This window comes from Erythrolamprus reginae, chromosome 7 (genome assembly GCF_031021105.1).
Source record: "Erythrolamprus reginae isolate rEryReg1 chromosome 7, rEryReg1.hap1, whole genome shotgun sequence".
In the NCBI taxonomy this organism is placed as follows: domain Eukaryota; kingdom Metazoa; phylum Chordata; class Lepidosauria; order Squamata; family Dipsadidae; genus Erythrolamprus; species Erythrolamprus reginae.
Window position 1 is genome coordinate 69842490 of NC_091956.1, and position 20364 is coordinate 69862853.

General features: G+C 41.5%; 1 protein-coding gene across 3 annotated transcripts; it reads left to right on the forward strand.

Annotated features, from left to right (window-relative positions):
• Positions 1-568: 568 nt before the first annotated feature.
• On the forward strand, positions 569-14205 carry MMAA (metabolism of cobalamin associated A). Of its 3 annotated transcripts, none has more exons than XM_070757785.1 (7): positions 569-664; positions 2235-2707; positions 5340-5462; positions 6670-6840; positions 9990-10075; positions 11697-11846; positions 13736-14205. In XM_070757785.1, exons 2-7 carry the CDS (start codon positions 2272-2274, stop codon positions 14021-14023), a joined length of 1254 nt encoding a protein of 417 aa, XP_070613886.1. In that variant the 5' UTR covers positions 569-664; positions 2235-2271; the 3' UTR covers positions 14024-14205. The 3 variants fall into 3 exon arrangements, with proteins under 3 accessions (XP_070613886.1, XP_070613887.1, XP_070613888.1); XM_070757786.1 differs by having other exon boundaries at positions 606-751; XM_070757787.1 differs by lacking the exon at positions 2235-2707 and having other exon boundaries at positions 614-664.
• The last annotated feature ends 6159 nt before the right edge of the window (positions 14206-20364 follow it).

The window sequence follows — 20364 nt, forward strand, 5'->3', positions numbered from 1 at the left end:
AAATTTAATTGATAAGTGAAAGCAAATAGATGAGATGTTAATTGCAAATAGTATTGTAAGTTTGCATAATGATATTGAAAAAATTGATATGAAAGTTTTCCAGGTGATAAAAATAAAGGAGGCGGCATATTGTTGGATGATAAATACAGAATATAAATGCAAATTCATTGTATTATATTGAAGATGGCAGGTATATGATATTGCACTGTTTAAAAGTGTAGAAAAATTAAAAAAAACCTTTTACAACCCCCCTCTTCCCCCCAATATCTGCCAGTGAGGTTCTTCCCCCCCCCCTCCATCTCTTTACCCACCGATACACACTCAATGACTGGGAACCGGAAGTCTCAATGACAGTGAATCACACTCATTCTCTAAGAATGAGTGGTTAAAGAGTAAAATACTACTGTAATAACAGACATTCAAACATCCATTCTCAGCCCGGGAAGTGTGAGGTGTAGCCAAAATAACTATTCCCTATGACTTCCTCATAGCCTGCTGCAAACGCCAATGAGAGTGAAGAGTTCGCTTGCGCTTGCGTAAATGGCGCGCCGCAGCCCTCTCCCGGGCTGTCACGCAGGCGCAGTCTAGTAGATTGTTAGCAAGGTGGAAGAGTGGGGTGAATTCTGCGTGGATGTGACACTGGAGACGAGGTTGTTTCTATTTGGTGGGTGCACGTGTCCGTAAAGGGAATGTCTGCCTAAGATTCAAGTGCTTTGATCGGGTTGTCGGGCGGTGGCGATCTTCGTTCCGTGTCAGTAATGGAGAAGTGTGTTTACTTGTTTTCTTACGTTTGAAAAGAAAATAAATTTTGGCATGGAACGTCATCTGAATTTTAATACAGCATTACAGTACTTGCAAGATTGATTTTGGAATGGGTTTTTATAGCCATTGTTAAGATAAACATGGGCTACCTTGATACATAAACTCATTTTTGTGGGTTCGCGGTCAGCATGTAGATTTTTATTTATTTATTTATTTATTTTTATTTATTTATTTTGTCCAATACACAATGAGGGTTTTAGTGGGTATATATCTATATACACATAGTAAAATACATGATGAAGGTTATAGAGGAGATACTCATAGTAAAATATATCTAAGAATGAATAGAAAAGAAGATATAGTAATAGAACATATCAATGAAAGAATAGAAGAAGAGATATAGGAATAGAAGAAAGGTATAGGAGATAGAGGAGAGCAATAGGACAGGGGATGGAAGGCACTCTAGTCTAGTGCACTTGTACTCGCCCCTTACTGACCTCTTAGGAATCTGGATAGGTCAACTGTAGATAATCTAAGGGTAAAGTGTTTGGGGTTTGGGGATGACACTATGGAGTCCGGTAATGAGTTCCACGCTTCAGCAACTCAGTTACTGAAGTCATATTTTTTACAGTCAAGTTTGGAGCGGTTAATATTAAGTTTAAATCTGTTGTGTGCTCGTGTTGTTGTGGTTAAAGCTGAAGTAGTCAACGACAGGCAGGACATTGCAGCATATGATCTTGTGGGCAATACTTAGATCTTGTTTAAGGCGTCTTAGTACTAAGCTTTCTAGGCCCAGGATTGAAAGTCTAGTCTCGTAGAGTATTCTGTTTCGAGTGGAGGAGTGAAGGGCTCTTCTGGTGAAATCTACATTTCTCTCCAAAGTAGAATGAAGCTATAATGAATGACGATAGACCGTAGCATATATATAAATTAAAATATCAATATCAGTTCAAAATATTTTGGGATTTATTCATTCAGGGTTAAATAAAGTTCAGGGGGGAAATGTTTTTTAATAGGAAAGTGAACACAAGAACAAGGGGGCACAATCTGAGGTTAGTTGGGGGAAAGATCAGAAGCAACGTGATAAAATATTATTTTACTGAAAGAGTAGTAGATGCTTGGAGCAAACCTCCAGCAGACGTGGTTGGTAGATCCATAGTAACTGAATTTAAACATGCCTGGGATAAACATATATCCATCCTAAGATAAAATACAGGTTGCTGAAGTCATATTTGTCAAGTTTGGAGCGGTTAACATTAAGTTTGAATCTGTTGCGTGCTCTTGTGTTGTTGCGATTGAAGCTGAAGTAGTCATTGACAGGTAGAACGTTGAAACAGAACTGAAGAGGCTGAGGCTAAAGTCTACAGTTAAATCATTAAACTTCAAATTAATCTCTCACTATTCACAAAGTTCTTACGGTGGTAAAATTAAGGAAAAATAATGTGGAAAAATTGTTTTTATTTCGTTATTAGGCTCTTTAAAAACAGGCCGTTTCTGGCTCAAAACAAAATGAATAAAACATCAAGGCTGCTGCAGTTTCCTCTCTACCAGCTTCTTAAGAACGTTTGGAAGCCTCCTTTGGAAAACCTCTACCGGAAATCTAGCAGTGGGTTTGCTTTTCCATACGGTCAGCAAGTTAATTCACCGCAATCCTTTTGTAAATGGAGGAGGGTGTTTTCAACTGGGTTGAGATCTGGGCTGCGGTGTCCAGCAGCAGCCCAACAGCAAACACCTGAGCTCTCTGACAAGGAGCAAAGACTTCTGAGCATGCTATACACTGGACTGATCCAAGGTCACAGGGCCTGTCTGGCGGAAGCCATTACACTGATAGAATCAACCCATAAGAGGAAAAAACAAGTAGCTCAAGTTCTTCTCCAGAAGGTATTATCCCACCACCGAGAACAAGAACAGTTAAATAAAGGAAAGCCACTAGCCTTTAGAGTGGGTCAGTTCTTTCTTGTTTGTGCAGTTATTGCTGTTCTGATTCAAAGCATTCTTATTTGCCTAGTGCTGTGTTAACAGTTTATTTAACTCCAAAGTTTACAATGTTGATTATTATACGATGTAAGTTTGATACTATTGCTGAATGTCTGCCTTGTGAAATTTGCCTCTGGTAGGTAGGTAGAATGTCATCTCAAGGCATTATACAGTGATACCTCGTCTTACAAACGCCTCGTCATACAAACTTTCCGAGATACAAACCCGGGGTTTAAGATTTTTTTGCCTCTTCTTACAAATTATTTTCACCTTACAAACCCCGCCGCCGCCACTGGGATGCCCCGCCTCTGGACTTCCATTGCCAGCGAAGCACCTGTTTTTGTCTGGAGGTGGGGTTTCCCAGCAAGGGGAGCCTCAGTGAAATCGCAGCATTGCAAAAGCACAGAGGTCTGGAGGTGGGGTTTCGAGGACTTCGGTGTTTTTGCGATGCTGCGATTTCACTGAGGTTCCCTTCACTGGGAAACCCACCTCCAGACTTCCATTGCCAGCAAAGCGCTCGTTTTGCGATGCTGGGATTCCCCTGCAGCATCGCAAAAACACAGAAGTCCAGAGGTGGGGTTTCCCATGGAGGGGAACCTCAGAGGAATCCCAGCAGCGCAAAAATGGGCGCTTCGGCTGGCAAAAGGGGTGAATTTTGGGCTTGCACGCATTAATCGCTTTTCCATTGATTCCTATGGGAAACACTGTTTCGTCTTACAAACTTTTCACCTTAAGAACCTCGTCCCGGAACCAATTAAGTTTGTAAGACAAGGTATCACTGTACTTTCAAATGCTTCTAAAATTGCTCCCTCTAAAGTCTTTTTTCTCTTAAAGGAATTCTACTCTACTCTACTCTACTCTGTTCCGTGTTAGGCTGCTTAGTTTACCACTGCTTGGTTTCCTTTAACTCCAGAAAACGTAGTTAACATTACTATAAAACATGCTTCTATATAATTTGTTTCTAGGTAGAGAAAAAGAAATCATGTCAGGTTTATTTTTGAAAATGTGAATTTCTTGAACTCAATCGGTGAATTCAATTTTTAGTTGTTGGATGGATTAGCTCCTGCTTTGCCAACTCTGGTGCCCTTCCAGCAAATTAACAAACCACAATGGAGCAATGTTACTCTTTATTTTTAAGATATGAAGAAATCTAAGTGAGTTGAGTATCCAGTAATAAAAAATCTAAGAAGCTGAAAGGAAGAATGAAAGGCCAATCCCTTCCCCTCTGGTGACTTCATTGTTTCTCAGCCCTTGTTGATAATAATAACAATAACTTCCTTTTTATTATCCTGTAGTAATAGAAGGTTAGAGTCGGGCTGCACAAAGGATGCCAGATGTACATAAATTGACAAGCTATAAATACATGTGTAACTTTGGATAAAAGTGTTCGGAAACTTCAGATCGTGCAGAATGCAGCTGCGAGAGCAATCATGGGCTTTCCCAAATATGCCCATGTCACACCAACACTCCACAGTCTGCATTGGTTGCCGATCAGTTTCCAGTCACAATTCAAAGTGTGGGTTATGACCTATAAAGCCCTTCATGGCACCGGACCAGACTATCTCAGGGACCGCCTTCTGCTGCACGAATCCCAGCGACCAGTTAGGTCCCACAGAGTGGGTCTTCTCCGGGTCCCGTCAACCAAACAATGCAGCTTGGCGGGACCCAGGGGAAGAGCCTTCTCTGTAGCGGCCCCGGCCCTCTGGAACCAACTCTCCCCAGAGATTAGAATTGCCCCCACCCTCCTTGCCTTTCGTAAGCTGCTTAAAACCCACCTCTGCCGCCAGGCATGGGGGAATTGAGATACACTTTCCCCCTAGGCCTTTAAAATTTTATGCATGGTATGTCTGTATGTATGATTGGTTTTTTATATAATGGGTTTTAACTGATTTTTAGTATTGGATTATACTGTTTTGTTACTGTTGTTAGCCGCCCCGAGTCTGCGGAGAGGGGCGGCATACAAATCCAATAAATAAATAAATAGATAGATAGATAGATAGATAGATAGATAGATAGATAGATAGATAGATAGATAGATAGATAGATAGATGATAGATAGATAGATAGATAGATAGAGATGATAGATAGATAGATAGATAGATAGATAGATAGATAGAGATGATAGATAGAGAGAGAGAGAGAGAGAGAGAGAGAGATGATAGATAGATAGATAGATAGATAGATTAGATAGATTAGATAGATAGATAGATAGATAGAGATGATAGATAGATAGAGAGAGAGAGAGAGAGAGAGATGATAGATAGATAGATAGATAGATAGATAGATAGAGATGATAGATAGAGAGAGAGAGAGAGAGAGATGATAGATAGATAGATAGATAGATAGATTAGATAGATTAGATAGATAGATAGAGATGATAGATAGAGAGAGAGAGAGAGAGAGAGAGAGAGATGATAGATAGATAGATAGATAGATAGATAGATAGATAGATAGATAGATAGATAGATGTGTTTTGCTTAAAACAGATCATGGAATGTTGGTAGAAAATACGTTGCTTACCGGTACATACCTGAAATGTATCAGTTTGTTCACTATTTTTATAAAATCAGATAGATATTGATGATATTGCTGCCACTTAGGATTATCTGGTCCCCCGGGTGCTGGAAAATCAACATTCATTGAATGTTTTGGGAAATTGCTGACCGAAAGGAAACACAAAGTATCTGTCTTGGCAGTCGATCCTTCCTCTAGTACTACTGGTGGTGAGTATGTTTGCAAAAGCATTCTTTGTTTTTCATTCTTTTTATAATGAATACAGAATTTATTATATAGGCAGTTTTTATTTAATGGAGCAATTTTTAACCAAATCAAATAGTTCCATCCCCTTTTGTTGAAAATATAATTATATTTTAAAAGCTCAGCTGAAGTGGCTTCGCTGAACATAGATACAAGATTCTTCAACAGTATTATACTGGCTACTATTATTAATAAAGAAATGTGATAAAATGAATTGCATTAAGTTCTCTTCTGAAATTACATGATTGCCTGATAAAGTTAGTTCCAACTGTATTAATTAGCATAAGATGGTGGGAAAATTTAGTAGATATGTTTTCTCTATTAGTGAAAACATCTTAAATGCTTCTTGTCCAAGAACTTTCATCTGCAAGGGATTGGCTGCCGATCAGTTTCCGGTCACAATTCAAAGTGTTGGTTATGACCTTTAAAGCCCTGCATGGCATTGGACCAGAGTACATCCAGAACCGCCTGCTACCGCAAGAATCCCAGCGACGGATAAGGTCCCACAGAGTTGACCTTCTCCGGGTCCTGTCGACCAAACAATGTCGTTTGGCGGGCCCCAGGGGAAGAGCCTTCTCTGTGGCAGCCCCGGCCCTGTGGAATCAACTCCCCCCGGAGATTAGAATTGCCCCCACACTCCTTGTCTTTCGTAAATTACTCAAAACCCATCTATACCGCCAGGCATGGGGGAGTTGAGACACCTTTCCCACAGGCTTTTTTATATTTATGTTTGGGTATGTATATGTTGTTTGCTTTTTAAAATATGATAGGGTTTTATGTGCTTTTTAATATTAGATTTGTTTTCGCTGGAATATTGTTTTTATTATTGTTGTGAGCCACCCCGAGTCTTCGGAGAGGGGCGGCATACAAATCTAATAAATTGAATTGAATTGAATTGAATTTCCACAATAAGCTGCAAAAATATATATAAAATGTGTACTGTGCCATCACAAGACAATCTCTACCCTTTTGTACTCATGTTGGAAGTACATTGATCGTGATGGAAGTTAAAAAAAAGGTGGCAATTGCAGCATAGAGTATGTTTTATTATTTTCTCCCTTCACAGATAACGATATTATAGCTTAGTTGTTTTGGAATAATAAGTCTCTGTTGCTTTGAGCAAAGAACTATTTTATTTGAATGGCTGGTCTTTCTTTTTCTGTAATGCTTAAGGCTCACTCTTGGGTGATAAAACACGAATGACTGAATTGTCTAGAGATCTGAATGCTTACATCAGACCGTCTCCAACCCGAGGAACATTGGGCGGGGTAACACGGACTACAAATGAAGCCATTTTGCTGTGTGAAGGAGGCGGCTATAATATTGTTCTTGTTGAAACAGTAGGTGAGTGAAATTCCTTGTCTGTTTTAGCTAACATGCTCTGTAGCTCAAGGTGGGTAACCCATAGGTAGTAAGTATTCCTTCAACCATTTCTGTGGCCAGTATAGTCCTATAAATCAGTATTTCCCAACCTTGGCAACTTGAAGATATTTGGACTTCAACTCCCAGAATTCCACAGCCAGCGAATGTTACATTCTTTTATGAAAAAGCCATCTAAAATGTTGTTCTTGTTAAGGTTCTACCTTTTCCCCACCATATGTGCCCAAATCTAATTTAATAACAAATAAATGTCCCTCCATAGTTCACAGAGCAAAGCTATCACAACATTGTGTGACATGTTTATGTGGATGTGTTTCAACTGGCTTGTAATAGAACCTAGTGCTGACTTGAGCTTACAAGTCATGATTGGTCCAGGGTCACCAACTGACCTCTGTGTTTGAAGAAGGATTTGAATCTGGGTCTCCCCACTTTTTGTCCAGTACCTTACCCATCACAAAATATTGTGATCGGAGAGGGGCAACATATAAATCCAATCCAATCAATCAATCAATCAATCAATCAATCAATCAATATTGGCTGCCTTAGGGAGCAGGAGGAAGACTAAATTACATGGGATAATTATTAGCAAGGATAGTTTCTTTGGGTTTTAAATGCAATAACTACAATAACCCTGCAACCATCAGAAGCTGCAAAAAAATCAAAGTGTGGCCAAAAACACTGTGCTGAAGGAACTGAACAAATAACTGAAGCGTCTTGTGGAATTCAAATCAGCAACTCTATAGTAATATGCTATTGGAAACAGGCATAAGTACTATGGGTACCCATAGTCTTTCATCAAGCAGGAAGAGGGAGATTATGATCCCGCTATATAGAGCGCTGGTGAGACCACATTTGGAATACAGTGATCCCTCGATTAGCACGGTCTCGATTAGCGCGAAACGCTGCAACGCGGTTTTTCAAAAAATATTAATTAAAAAAATAAAATATTAAAATAAAATATTAAAAAATAAAAAATAAGTCCACACTAGTTCTCTCTCTCTTTCTCTCCCTGTTGCCGGCGTGGTATATGAGAGAGAAAGAGAGAGGCAGAGGTCGGGCGCATTATCGGGAGGTGGAGGCGGCGTGGGGACGCTGGGTGCCGGTTCCCTGAATGGAGACCGCCGGCCGCTCAATCGGGCCGGCAGGGAACAGAATGGAGCCTTCCGCGGCGGGGCTGGTAAGGGGGGGAGCCGAGGGGGGAGCCGAGCCCAGCCCCGTGGCATTCGCCTTCCTCCCGCCCGCAGCCGAGACTGATCGTGGGCTCCTTCGCAACCTCGGAGAGCTTCCTGGTTTTCGTGAGCTTTCATGCCCTGGAAGCTCTCCGAGGTTGCGAAGGAGCCCACGATCAGTCTCGGCTGCGGGTGGGAGGAAGGCGAATCCCCCGTGGGCTCCGTTACATCTTCCGCTGCCAGCCAGGCCATGCTGGCGGCAGCGGAACAATCGCTGGCTGTCAACTTTTCTTTTTAAAACTGGGCAGGAGCTGACTTGCCTCCCCAGTGCTAAAAAGAAAAGTTGACAGCCAGCGCTGCGACTGACGGAATGCTGAGCCTCCCGTTTTCTCTCCCCCCCCCCTCGCCCCTTCGCCTCCCTGTGTTCCTAGGAGAAGTGCTGGGGATTGAGGCAAGACAGACCTTCTGCTCCTCACCAGCACTTCTCCTAGGAACAAAGGGGGGCGAAGGGGCGAGGGGGCGGAGAGAGAACGGGAAGCTCAGCATTTCGTCAGCCGCAGCGCTGGCTGTCAACTTTTCTTTTTAAAACTGGGCAGGAGCTGACTTGCCTCCCCAGTGCTAAAAAGAAAAGTTGACAGCCAGCGCTGCGACTGACGGAATGCTGAGCCTCCCGTTCTCCCCCCCCCACCTCGCCCCTTCCGGTTTCGGCGTTCGGCAACGGAGTCCGGCGCTGGGGCCATGCGGGGCCGCTCATCCAGGGGGGCGTGGACTGGCAAGTCGCCCTCCTTTCTCTTTCTTTCTCTCTCTTATACCACACCGGTAACAGGGAGAGAAAGAGAGAGAGCGGAGGGCACCTTGCCGGTCCACGCCCCCCTAGATGAGCGGCTCCGCATGGCCCCAGCGCCGCCCAGGCAGCTTGCCGCTTGCCGTATTGCAGCGAAGGAGGCGAAGCAAGGCTCCAAGCTGCAATACGGCAAGCGGCAAGTGATCTTGGGGTTTCCCCTTTGCCTGGGCGGCGGGAAGACCAAGGGAAGGTTCCTTCAGCCGCCCAACACCTGATCCGCTCCGCAGCGCGGCAACGGGGAAACCCCATCTTCGGCTCCTTGCTGCTTCCGCGCTGCGGAGCAGATCAGCTGTTGGGCGGCTGAAGGAACCTCCCCTTGGTCTTCCCCGCCGCCCACACGCAAACTCCACCATCTGCGCATGTGCGGCCATGAAAAAATGGCGCACATGCGCAGATGGTGGTTTTTACTTCCGCATCCAGTATAACGCGGAAATCGGTTAGCGCGGGAGGTCTTGGAACGTAACCCCCGCGCTAATCGAGAGATCACTGTACTGTGTTCAGTTCTGGAGACCTCACCTACAAAAAGATATTGACAAAATTGAACGGGTCCAAAGACGGGCTACAAGAATGGTGGAAGGTCTTAAGCATAAAACGTATCAGGAAAGACTTCATGAACTCAATCTGTATAGTCTGGAGGACAGAAGGAAAAGGGGGGACATGATTGAAACATTTAAATATGTTAAAGGGTTAAATAAGGTCCAGGAGGGAAGTGTTTTTAATAGGAAAGTGAACACAAGAACAAGGGGACACAATCTGAAGTTAGTTGGGGGAAAGATCAAAAGCAACATGAGAAAATATTATTTTAGTGAAAGAGTAGTAGATCCTTGGAACAAACTTCCAGCAGACATGGTAGATAAATCCACAGTAACTGAATTTAAACATGCCTGGGATAAACATATATCCATCCTAAGATAAAATACAGAAAATAGTATAAGGGCAGACTAGATGGACCATGAGGTCTTTTTCTGCCGTCAGACTTCTATGTTTCTATGTTTCTATTAGCCCCAAGAATATATTATTCAATCTTCATGCAGATCTCTTCAGGGAGAGATTTACATTTACAGTTTAACTCTTAATCTACTTCTGTTCTTCATTCTCAGGAGTGGGTCAGTCAGAGTTTGCAGTTGCCGATATGGTGGATATGTTTGTATTGCTGTTGCCACCAGCAGGAGGTGATGAGTTACAGGTACTGATGTTGCATTCCATGAAAATTTGAGTTAAACAAAATCTTATCCCAGGTTTTGTCAACCTTAACAACTTTAAAGTTATGTGGACTTCAAGTCTCAGAATTTCCCAGTTAGGCTGGGGAATTCTGGGAGTTAAAGACCACATATCTTAAAGTTACCAAGGATGCGAAATCCTGCTCTAACCGATAAGACAGAGGTCTTCAAACTTGACAACTTTAAGACTTGTGGATTTCAATTCCCAGAATTCTCCAACTAGCTGTGCTGGCTAGAGAATTCTGGGAGTTGAAGTACACAAGTCTTAAAATTGTCACATTTGGGGAGCCTTCTGTAAGAGCTATTTGGTACTAGCTCATATCAAGCTGGTCTACCAAAAATGACAAGAAAAATATTAGCGGTCATTTCTACCATTCTTTGCTAGTGTAGTTTTAATTGAGGATTTTGTCTTGTTCATTATTGTACATTCCCCAGGAATACAACTTTAAGTGGACAATTGTTCATTATTTATAATAAATAATTGTTTGCTTTTTTAATACCTATATGCCCTGAAAACAATTCATCTAATAATGGTGCTTTTATATGTTTAACTTTTAGTTTTGCATAATTTAATTTTAAAAACTCAATTTAAATGTTGTCTTACTCCAGGCGACTCTATGTGGCTCACAGTGTAACAGTAATATAATACAATATAGGTAATCAGAAAGTAAAAAACAAGAAGAATAAAAACAAAAAATAAAAAGGTGTACAGTAGTAGTTTGTTCTTAAATTGAGTAATTAAAATTAAATTATGTAAAACCAAGTGTTAAACATATTAAAATATTTAGCATATTAGGTAATTCTGGACAGTTTTCTGTGCTTTATATTTTTATTAATATATTTCCCGACATCTGATTAAACAGATAATTAAAATATTTGAAATAAATATACCCTGTGACGATTAGCATCACTAATTCTGATTTTTAGAAATGCATCTGAGTTATTTAAGCACAGGACAAAAGTTTTATCTATACAGTGTTCCTTCGATTTTCGCAGGGGATGCGTTCCAAGACCACCCGCGAAAGTCGAATTTCCGCGAAGTAGAGATGCGGAAGTAAATACACTATTTTTGGCTATGAACAGTATCACAAGCCTTCCCTTAACACTTTAAACCCCTAAATTACCATTTCCCATTCCCTTAACAACCATTTAGATTATTACTCACCATGTTTATTTATTAAAGTTTATTTTAAAAAATGTTTATTAAAGGCGGATGAAAGTTTGGCGATGACATATGACGTCATTGGGTGGGGAAAACTGTGGTATAGGGGAAAAAAATGCAAAGTATTTTCTAATTAATATTTTTGAAAAATCGTGGTATAGACTTTTCGTGAAGTTCGAACCCGCGAAAATCAAGGAAACACTGTATTCCGTTCTGGTACATTTTTTATTTTGAAATCCTTTAAATCAAATATGCAATATGTTTTCTATATATTTGATAAACCATTTTATATTTTGCATTTTCCCTCCAGGAGGCAATTGTTAAAAATTAGGCTTTTTTAAAACTCTGCATGCTGTAAAAATGAAGAGTTCCTTTTAAAAGTTCTTTAGTCTCATTTGGTTATTAAGTTCATTTTTATTTTTCAGGGTATCAAACGAGGTATCATCGAGATGGTAGATCTTGTTCTTATAACGAAAGCGGACGGAGACCTCACTGTACCAGCACGAAGGATTCAAGCAGAATATGTTAGTGCTTTAAAATTGCTTCAGAAGCGCTCAAAAGCTTGGAGACCAAAAGTTAGTATATTAAAATAGTTTAGAGAATATATAAAGCATATGTAAATAATTTTCACAAGCATTTATATTTGCCCTTTGATATATTTATCAAGTGTGATGATTAGTGATATACCTCCCCCAAAGTAGTTTGTAATAAAACTAAAATTACCCAAATGCTATTTGTCATAGAAACATAGAAAAATAATATTTTCTCATGTTTCTTCTAATCTTTCCCCCAACTAACCTCAGATTGTGCCCCCTTGTTCTTGTGTTCACTTTCCTATTAAAAACACTTCCCTCCTGAACCTTATTTAACCCTTTAACATATTTAAATGTTTTGATCATGTCCCCCCTTTCCCTTCTGTCCTCCAGTCTACACAGATTGAGTTCATTAAGTCTATCCTGAAAAGTTTTAGGCTTAAGACCTTCCACCATTCTTGTAGCCCGTCTTTGGACCCGTTCAATTTTATCAATATATTTTTGTAGGTGAGGTCTCCAGAACTGAACACAGTATTCCAAATGTGGTCTCACCAGTGCTCTATACAGCGGGATCACAATCTCCCTCTTCCTGCTTGTTATACCTCTAGCTATGCAGTTATTTATTTATTTATTCAATTTTTATGCCGCCCTTCTCCTTAGACTCAGGGTGGCTTACAACACGTTAGCAATAGCACTTTTTAACAAAGCCAGCCTATTGCCCCCACAATCCGGGTCCTCATTTTACCCACCTCGGAAGGATGGAAGGCTGAGTCAACCTTGAGCCGGTGATGAGATTTGAACCGCTGAGCTACAGATCTACAGACAGCTTCAGTGGCCTGCAGTACAGCACTCTACCTGCTGCGCCACCCTGGCTCTTATGCAGTTTCCATTTGAAATGGCTTCTTTAAACAGTTCCGAACTTCCCAAAACAGACGATTATAAATTTAAAATACAGTGATACCTTGTCTTACAAACTTAATTGGTTCCGGGACGAGGTTCTTAAGGTGAAAAGTTTGTAAGATGAAACAATGTTTCCCATAGGAATCAATGGAAAAGTGATTAATGCGTGCAAGACCAAAATTCACCCCTTTTGCCAGCCGAAGCGCTCATTTTTGCGCTGCTGGGATTCTCCCGACGCTCCCCTTCATGGGAAACCACACCTCTGGACTTCTGTGTTTTTGCGATGCTGCAGGGGAATCCCAGCATCGCAAAAATGAGCGCTTCGCTGGCAACGGAAGTCTGGAGGTGGGGTTTCCCAGCAAGGGGAGCCTCAGTGAAATCGCAGCATCACAAAAACACTGAAGTCCTTAAAACCCCACCTCTGGACCTCTGTGTTTTTGCAATGCTGCGATTTCACTGAGGCTCCCCTTGCTGGGAAACCCCACCTCCAGACTTCCGTTGCCAGTGAAGTGCCTGTTTTTGCGCTGCTGGGATTCCCCTGCAGCATCACAAAAACACGGAAGTCCGGATGTGGGTTTTCCCATGGAGGGGAGTCTCAGGGGAATTCCAGCAGTGCAAAAACAGGTGCTTCTCTGGCAACGGAAGTCTGGAGGCGGGGCATCCCAGTGGCGGCGGTGGGTTTGTAAGGTGAAAATAGTTTGTAAGAAGAGGCAAAAAAATCTTAAACCCCGGGTTTGTATCTCGAAAAGTTTGTATGATGAGGCGTTTGTAAGACGAGGTATCACTGTAACTGGTTTGAATGCCAGACTCAGAACAAAGTTTTCAATTCCATAATTCAATTCTAAATGTTTTGCACAGGCCTGATATTTAGTATTGGTTAATTATTGTGAGTATTTAATCTGTGGCTTGGGATAATTTTTTAATTGTCCCTTGTTAAATAGCATTAATTTGGATCAGGATAATTTCTCCACCACCTCTCCAAATGTGATTGACGTTGCTTGATAAGTAGAGTTATCTTCTCAATCTAATAGGTAATGCGCATCTCTGCCAAAACCGGAGAAGGCATTTCGGATGTATGGGATAAGATGACAGAATTCCAAGGGCTCATGCTTACAAGTGGCGAGTTGCTTGCCAAACGCAGGAGGCAGCAAAAAGTTTGGATGTGGAATATAATCCAAGAAAGCATGTTGGACCATTTCCGGCAGCACTCCGAAGTGAAGGATCAAATTCCTCCCCTGGAAGACAAGGTCGTTAATGGGATCCTCTCTCCTGGGCTAGCTGCAGACCTACTGATCAGGGCTTTTAAAAAGAAATCCTGATTCTTTTTTGCATATGACCTGATGATAGGAAACACATGATATAAATGTATATTACACTTTTAAAAAGACGTCGGAGCCATGGACATCTTTATTGTCAAATTTGTACCTGTACATTTCCAGCAATGCCTGCCTTGATTCGCAACAATAATTAACAATAAAAACTTATACCTACAATATTAAAATGAGTATTGTTTCCTGATATAAAGTGTCCCTCGGAAAGAAAATGCCAGCTTATAAAAACATGGCTTTCAAATTGCCATGGGGAGTGTGCAGAAAGACATTGGCCATTAATCAGAGGGAGAATTTGATAGCATTGCAGTTGCCACAGATTAAATCCTGGACCCATCTGATTTTTGCAGTGTCTCTTTCTTGACCATCATCCATAGACCTTCGCTGATGAGTAGAGCTCCTTGTTTGCCATGTAGGATAGGTGTTCTGTCTGGGTTTCCCCAGACCTCAACACCAACTGGAAAAAACAGCCAGACACTCTGGTAAAAGCAAAAGTACTTTATAGCTGGAAAAAATAAACACAGAGGAAAACCTGTTCTTCCCAACAGACAGGCTATAATACTTTACAGCAGAGTCCTGATGTCCAGACAATACAGCAAGCTTCTGCTGCACACCCACCCCAAGGTTTCAGTAGTCAAAGGCACAAACCAGGATTCCAAGACGCCAAAGTTCACAAGCCAGGTCCCAAGACTCTCAAAGATAAAACTCCACAAGCATGGAAGGGTGGGTCTGCCTTTTAGCCTTTCCAAAGAGCACCACACCCCAAACCCAGCTGTTGCCTCTTTAATGCTGAAAATACCTAGCCAATTGGTCCCTTCGCTGTGTAGCTCTTCTCTGTCGCAGATCAATTATGGCTTGTGCATTTTCCTCTAAGGAATCCAGGCTGCTTGCTGGGGAGAGCTCCCTCTGGGGGGACTCTGGCTGTCCTCCCTCTTCTTCAGCCTGGGATTCCTCCTCCTCGTCTGCCTGCACCTCCTGTTCCTCATCCTTTCCCTCTGAGCTGGAAACCGACAGAAGATCAGCCGTTCCCTGAGGGGCCTCAGACGGAACCACAACAGATAGGTACACAAGTCCTGAATTGTGTGGGGATTTCTGGGTAAGAACAATCTGTTCTGCCAGGCTTCATGGCACGAGCTCCCAATTAAGTGCAAAGGTAGGAATTCAGACACACACCCCTTGAAAAGTCAAGAACACTGTTTTTATCTAAAGTAAAATAGAAGCAAAACACCCTTTTGGTCGTGACAGGGCTCACCTTCAAAGCAACAGACTTGAATGCTGTGAAAAACAATAAACAAACACAAAGCAATTAACAAGCAGCTGTGAGACCTCACAGCCACTCTCCTTCATGTCCCCCCTTTCCCTTCTGTCCTCCAGACTATACAGATTGAGTTCATGAGTCCTTTCCTGATATGTTTTATGCTTAAGATCTTCCACAATTTTTGTAGCCGTTCTTTGGACCCGTTCAATTTTGTCAATATCTTTTTGTAGGTGAGGGTTTCCAGAACTGAACACACTGGTTTAAGAACAGAAAACAATACAATCAGAATATATAAGATATATGTGTGCTGGTCCTTATTCTTAATAATCCTAATGGAGCTTTGCTTGAAATACTAGGGGATAAGTTTCAAAACAGTAATTGAAGCTAATTTAAAACCAAACTTAATGATACAAATACATAGAAATATAGAAACATAGAAGACTGACGGCAGAAAAAGACCTCATGGTCCATCTAGTCTGCCCTTATACTATTTCCTGTATTTCATCTTACAATGGATATATGTTTATCCCAGGCATGTTTAATTCAGTTACTGTGGATTTACCAACCCACGTCTGCTGGAAGTTTGTTCCAAGGATCTACTACTCTTTCAGTGAATAATATTTTCTCACATTGCTTTTGATCTTTCCCCCAACTAACTTCAGATTGTGTCCCCTTGTTCTTGTGTTCACTTTCCTATTAAAAACACTTCCTCCTGGACCTTATTTAACCTCTTTAATATATTTAAATGTTTCAATCATGTCCCCCCCTTTTCCTTCTGTCCTCCAGACTATACAGATTGAGTTCATTAAGTCTTTCCTGATACGTTTTATGCTTAAGACCTTCCACCATTCTTGTAGCCCGTCTTTGGACCCGTTCAATTTTGTCAATATCTTTTTGTAGGTGAGGTCTCCAGAACTGAACACAGTATTGTTTAGACTGGTTTAAGGACAGAAACCTTAATTCAATCAGATTATATAGATTTATGTGGGTGGCTGGTCCTTATTCTTAATAATCCTAATGGGGCTTATACTTAAAATACTAGCGGATAAGTTTCAAAACAGTAATTGAAGCTAATTTAAAACCAAACTTAATGATACAAATACCATATAGGGAAAGCAATCCACAGGAGGATACCAGGCTTAAAATCTCACAACACTGATATTTGCTAATTCTGAAATGGTATTTAATAGACTCTACAGTCTTGATTTTTCTGTTCACATTAGCAAGCTTGAGAAAACTACAACACTTTGGCACCAGTATTGGTAACCGTTGCTCTTATTAGGAAGTTTCTGCCTGTATATCTAATCTACACTGCTCCTTTGTAATGAATTCCTTCCTGCAATACAAGTTGAGCGGCCTTTAATATATATATAGCTTCTTGCATTTGCTTCCTTTCACTGTACTTGCTGCCACCTACTCAGCTGTTCTTTTTATATGTTATGTCATAAATTGATATTTCTCCTGCTTTGCATCATGTTTTATACATTTAATAACACTGAGCTAAATAAAATTAAACAGAATACATATTCCCGTGTATTAAAAAGTGATACCAATGTTGCTTTGGGATGTTTCATTGATACTTTTAAAATAATGCTAGGGCAATTTTATTGCTCATCAATTCTCTTTGACATAGAAGTAATAGAATCAAAGACATTTTAAAAGTTATAATCAGATGACCTCCTTTTGGTGCCTCCACGTCATTGTTGACCTCCTATTGACTGCCTGATGAAAAGTCTGCAGGTTCTTTGCCAAGATTTCAGAAGTGGGTTGTCACTGCTTCATTGCTAGGCTGAGAAAAAGATACTGGCACAAATTTACCCAGCTGGCTTTGTGCTTAAGATGGGATTAGAATTCAGGGTATCAGTCAAATAATATACCCTGCTTAAAAACAGCCCTAAATGCAAGAGAGGGGGAATGAAACTAAAAAGAATAGCAGGGTAAGTCCTCAATTTATGACCAGAATTGAGCCCAATTTTTTTTGTTGCTAAGCAAAATAGTCATTAAGTGAATTTTGCTACTTTCCTTGGAACAAGTGTGAAAATTAGTCATAAGTCATCTTTTTTCAGTGCCGTTGTAACTTTGAACCATCGCTAAATGACTGCTGTATGTGAGCCACAAATAGTATACCCAGAGGTCACAGTGTTCATATATTGAAGTTGATATATGTTTTAAAATAAAACCTAATAAACCTTGGTGTTCTGCCGGTCTCTCTGATAGGAGCCTCCCGAAAATTCAAGGGTACAAATTTCACACACACACACGTTCAAAACAATATTCTTTATCACAAAATTCAAAATAAACTAGAAGCACTCTTTTTGTATTGCAAAGAGCACTCGTCCCAAAACAACCGGGATAGTCCTGTACAAGTTCCCTTAAGCGGTCATTAAGTACTTAGCTAGCAGCTGTGAAGAAACTTCCACACCCCTTCTTCTTTCCAACGAATGCTCTGCTTTGGTTTCAAAGGCATGAAAAAGCAACAAGTCCAGCAACACAAGATTCCTGATGAACTGCGATCAGATATTCTTCCACAATGGCCAAACCCACATGCTGCTATTTATAGCAGCAGCCCCTAATTCCTGGAGCCCCCACCCAAACACAGGTGGCCTCCCTTATCTCCTGCAATCTGTTCTTATTTGGTCTCTTCTACTCATAATTCTGCGCTTGCGTGGGGTCCAAAACGTCATCATCTGAATCAATGGAAGATAAGGGAGATTGGCTGCCTTGGCTGTGTGCCAAACCCTCCTCTGCCGAGTCACTCCCACCTTCTTCTTCGTCCGAGGAAACTAAACTCTTAACTGATTCTGTCGGCAATAACACAGGCCTGTGACATGTTGAAGTTTCCCCTGCATCCATCTCCCCATTCCCTGGGGCAGAGCTGGGCCAGAGCCAACCACAACACCTCGGGGGGTGGGGGAGTTGATCAGAATTGCCAGATCCAGGGATTTATTTATTTATTTATTACATTTGTATGCCGCCCCTCTCCGTAGACTCGGTGCGGGTTGGACGGATGGTTTGGGAAGGGTCATACTATTGCTTGCTTTAAGAAGATTGGCTCCTCCCATACAACCTGAATAGGGCCAGGAGAAGCAGAAATCTTTAACTCACTTCGTAGAAGTTCTCTGACTTCCTTGTCATCCAGCGGGTCAAGTGATTTTTGCAGGATGTCATTCCAGTCACCAGTTCTGCCTAGAAGGTGCCAAGCTTAAGTACATATGAGTGATTTATGTTTGAAAAACTTCTGAACAAGTCAGAGAACTCTCCAGGAATGAGAAAAGGATGGGTCCTCTTAACAAGCACATAACAGCCACAATTATGGCAGAGAAGTGTCGATGTTTTTCTGCCCTTCCTGTCAAAGTGTGTGGCCATTTTCGCCTATTTTTGTAGTAAGTAAGGGTTAAATAAGTTTCAGGAGGGAAGTGTTTTTTAGTAGGAAAGTGAACACAAGAACAAGGGGACACAATCTGAAGTTAGTTGGGGGAAAGATCAAAAGCAACGTGAGAAATATTATTTCACTGAAAGAGTAGTAGATCCTTTGGAACAAACTTCCAGCAGACATGGTTGGTAAATCCACAGTAACTGAATTTAAATATGCCTGGGATAAACATATATCCATTGTAAGATGAAATTCAGGAAATAGTATAAGGGCAGACTAGATGGACCATGACGTCTTTTTCTGCCGTCAGTCTTCTATGTTTCTATGTTCTAAGATAATGTTGTTCATAATGTTGTTTATTGGGTTTTGACTGTACTGTATATGGACAGTGATGGTGAACCTTTTTTTCCTGGGGTGCCAAAAGAGTGTGCGTGTGTGCGTGCTATTGCCCACACCCATGCCTGGGGAGGGCAAAAACAACTTCCCCCATCCCTGGAGGCTCTCTGGAGGTCAGAAATGGGCTGTTTCCTAACTTCTGCTGTGCCCAGTAGGCTCGTGTTTTGCCCTCCCCAGGCTCCAAAAGCTTCCCTGGAGCCAGGGGAGGGTAAAAACACCCTCCCCCATGTTTGGTTAGCTCTGGCCCAGCTCCTGCCCCAAGAACTGTGGATGTGGGGGAGACATCCACATGCTGCAGGCCTGTTTTTGCCCCCCGTGGAATCTGCTGATGAAGGCTCCTCTGACCAAGAAGACATGAGTGACAAGGAGGAGGAGAGTGTGGCAGACAACTCAGAAGGAGATCAATTATCTAACTCCTCCTTGGATTCAGAACAAGAGTTAATGATACAGCCACGCATGCGGAGAACGATGCATAGGCAGCAACAACTGAGAGATTATTATCAAAGAAAATGAGGCCACCTGTGGTTGGGTGGGGCTGTGGTAATTAGTGAGGCTGCTATAAAGAGCAGCCTGTGGGTTTGGCCATTGTGGAGGATTATCTGATCGTTATGTTTCATGACTGCTTTCCTGACTTTGACTTTTTGTGTGCTGATTTTCCCTGCTTTGAACCTAAACCAGAGCAAAGTGTGTTTCACTTTGTGAAAAGAAGAAGGACTGTGAATTGCCTCACAGCTGCAAGCTAAGTATCACAGGACTGATAAGGGACTTGTATAAATTACCAGTTTGTTTGGAGACGAGTGCTCTTTGCTATACCAAAAGAGGGCTTAGTTTAAGTGAATTTTCATTATAAAGAACATTGCTTTGAATTTTCAAATGTGTGTGTGTCTGAAATTTGTACCTGTGAATTTTTGGGAGGAGTCTACCAGAGAGCCCAACAGAACACCCCATCCCCCAGATGCTCTCTGGAAGCCAAAACCACCCCTCTCAGAGCCTCTGTGCAAGCCAAAAATCAGCTGCCAGCACACACATGCATGTTGGAGCTGAGCTAAGCCAACAGCTCGTATGCCACCTGTGGCACCCATGCGATAGGTTCGTCGTCACTGGTATATGATGTATGGATCAAGGAATTGCACATTTATAAATCTTCATGCATTGTATGGATTCATCTACTTGTGGTTTATTTAAAAAAAAACACAATTCAAGTCTAATTTGATGTAATGTATGAACTAGGTAAAAAATAAAAGGAAATGGAATAGCGACCAACTCCAAATGAACTACAATGCCATGTGTACCGACATGAAAAGT

Excerpts from the sequence above, each read along its gene's own strand:
- MMAA (XM_070757785.1), top strand. The coding sequence starts at position 2,272 with ATGAATAAAACATCAAGGCTGCTGCAGTTTCCTCTCTACCAGCTTCTT. Across the intron at positions 5,463-6,669 it reads TTCCTCTAGTACTACTGGTG|GCTCACTCTTGGGTGATAAA; the intron begins GTGAGTATGTTT and ends GTAATGCTTAAG. Across the intron at positions 11,847-13,735 it reads CAAAAGCTTGGAGACCAAAA|GTAATGCGCATCTCTGCCAA; the intron begins GTTAGTATATTA and ends TCAATCTAATAG.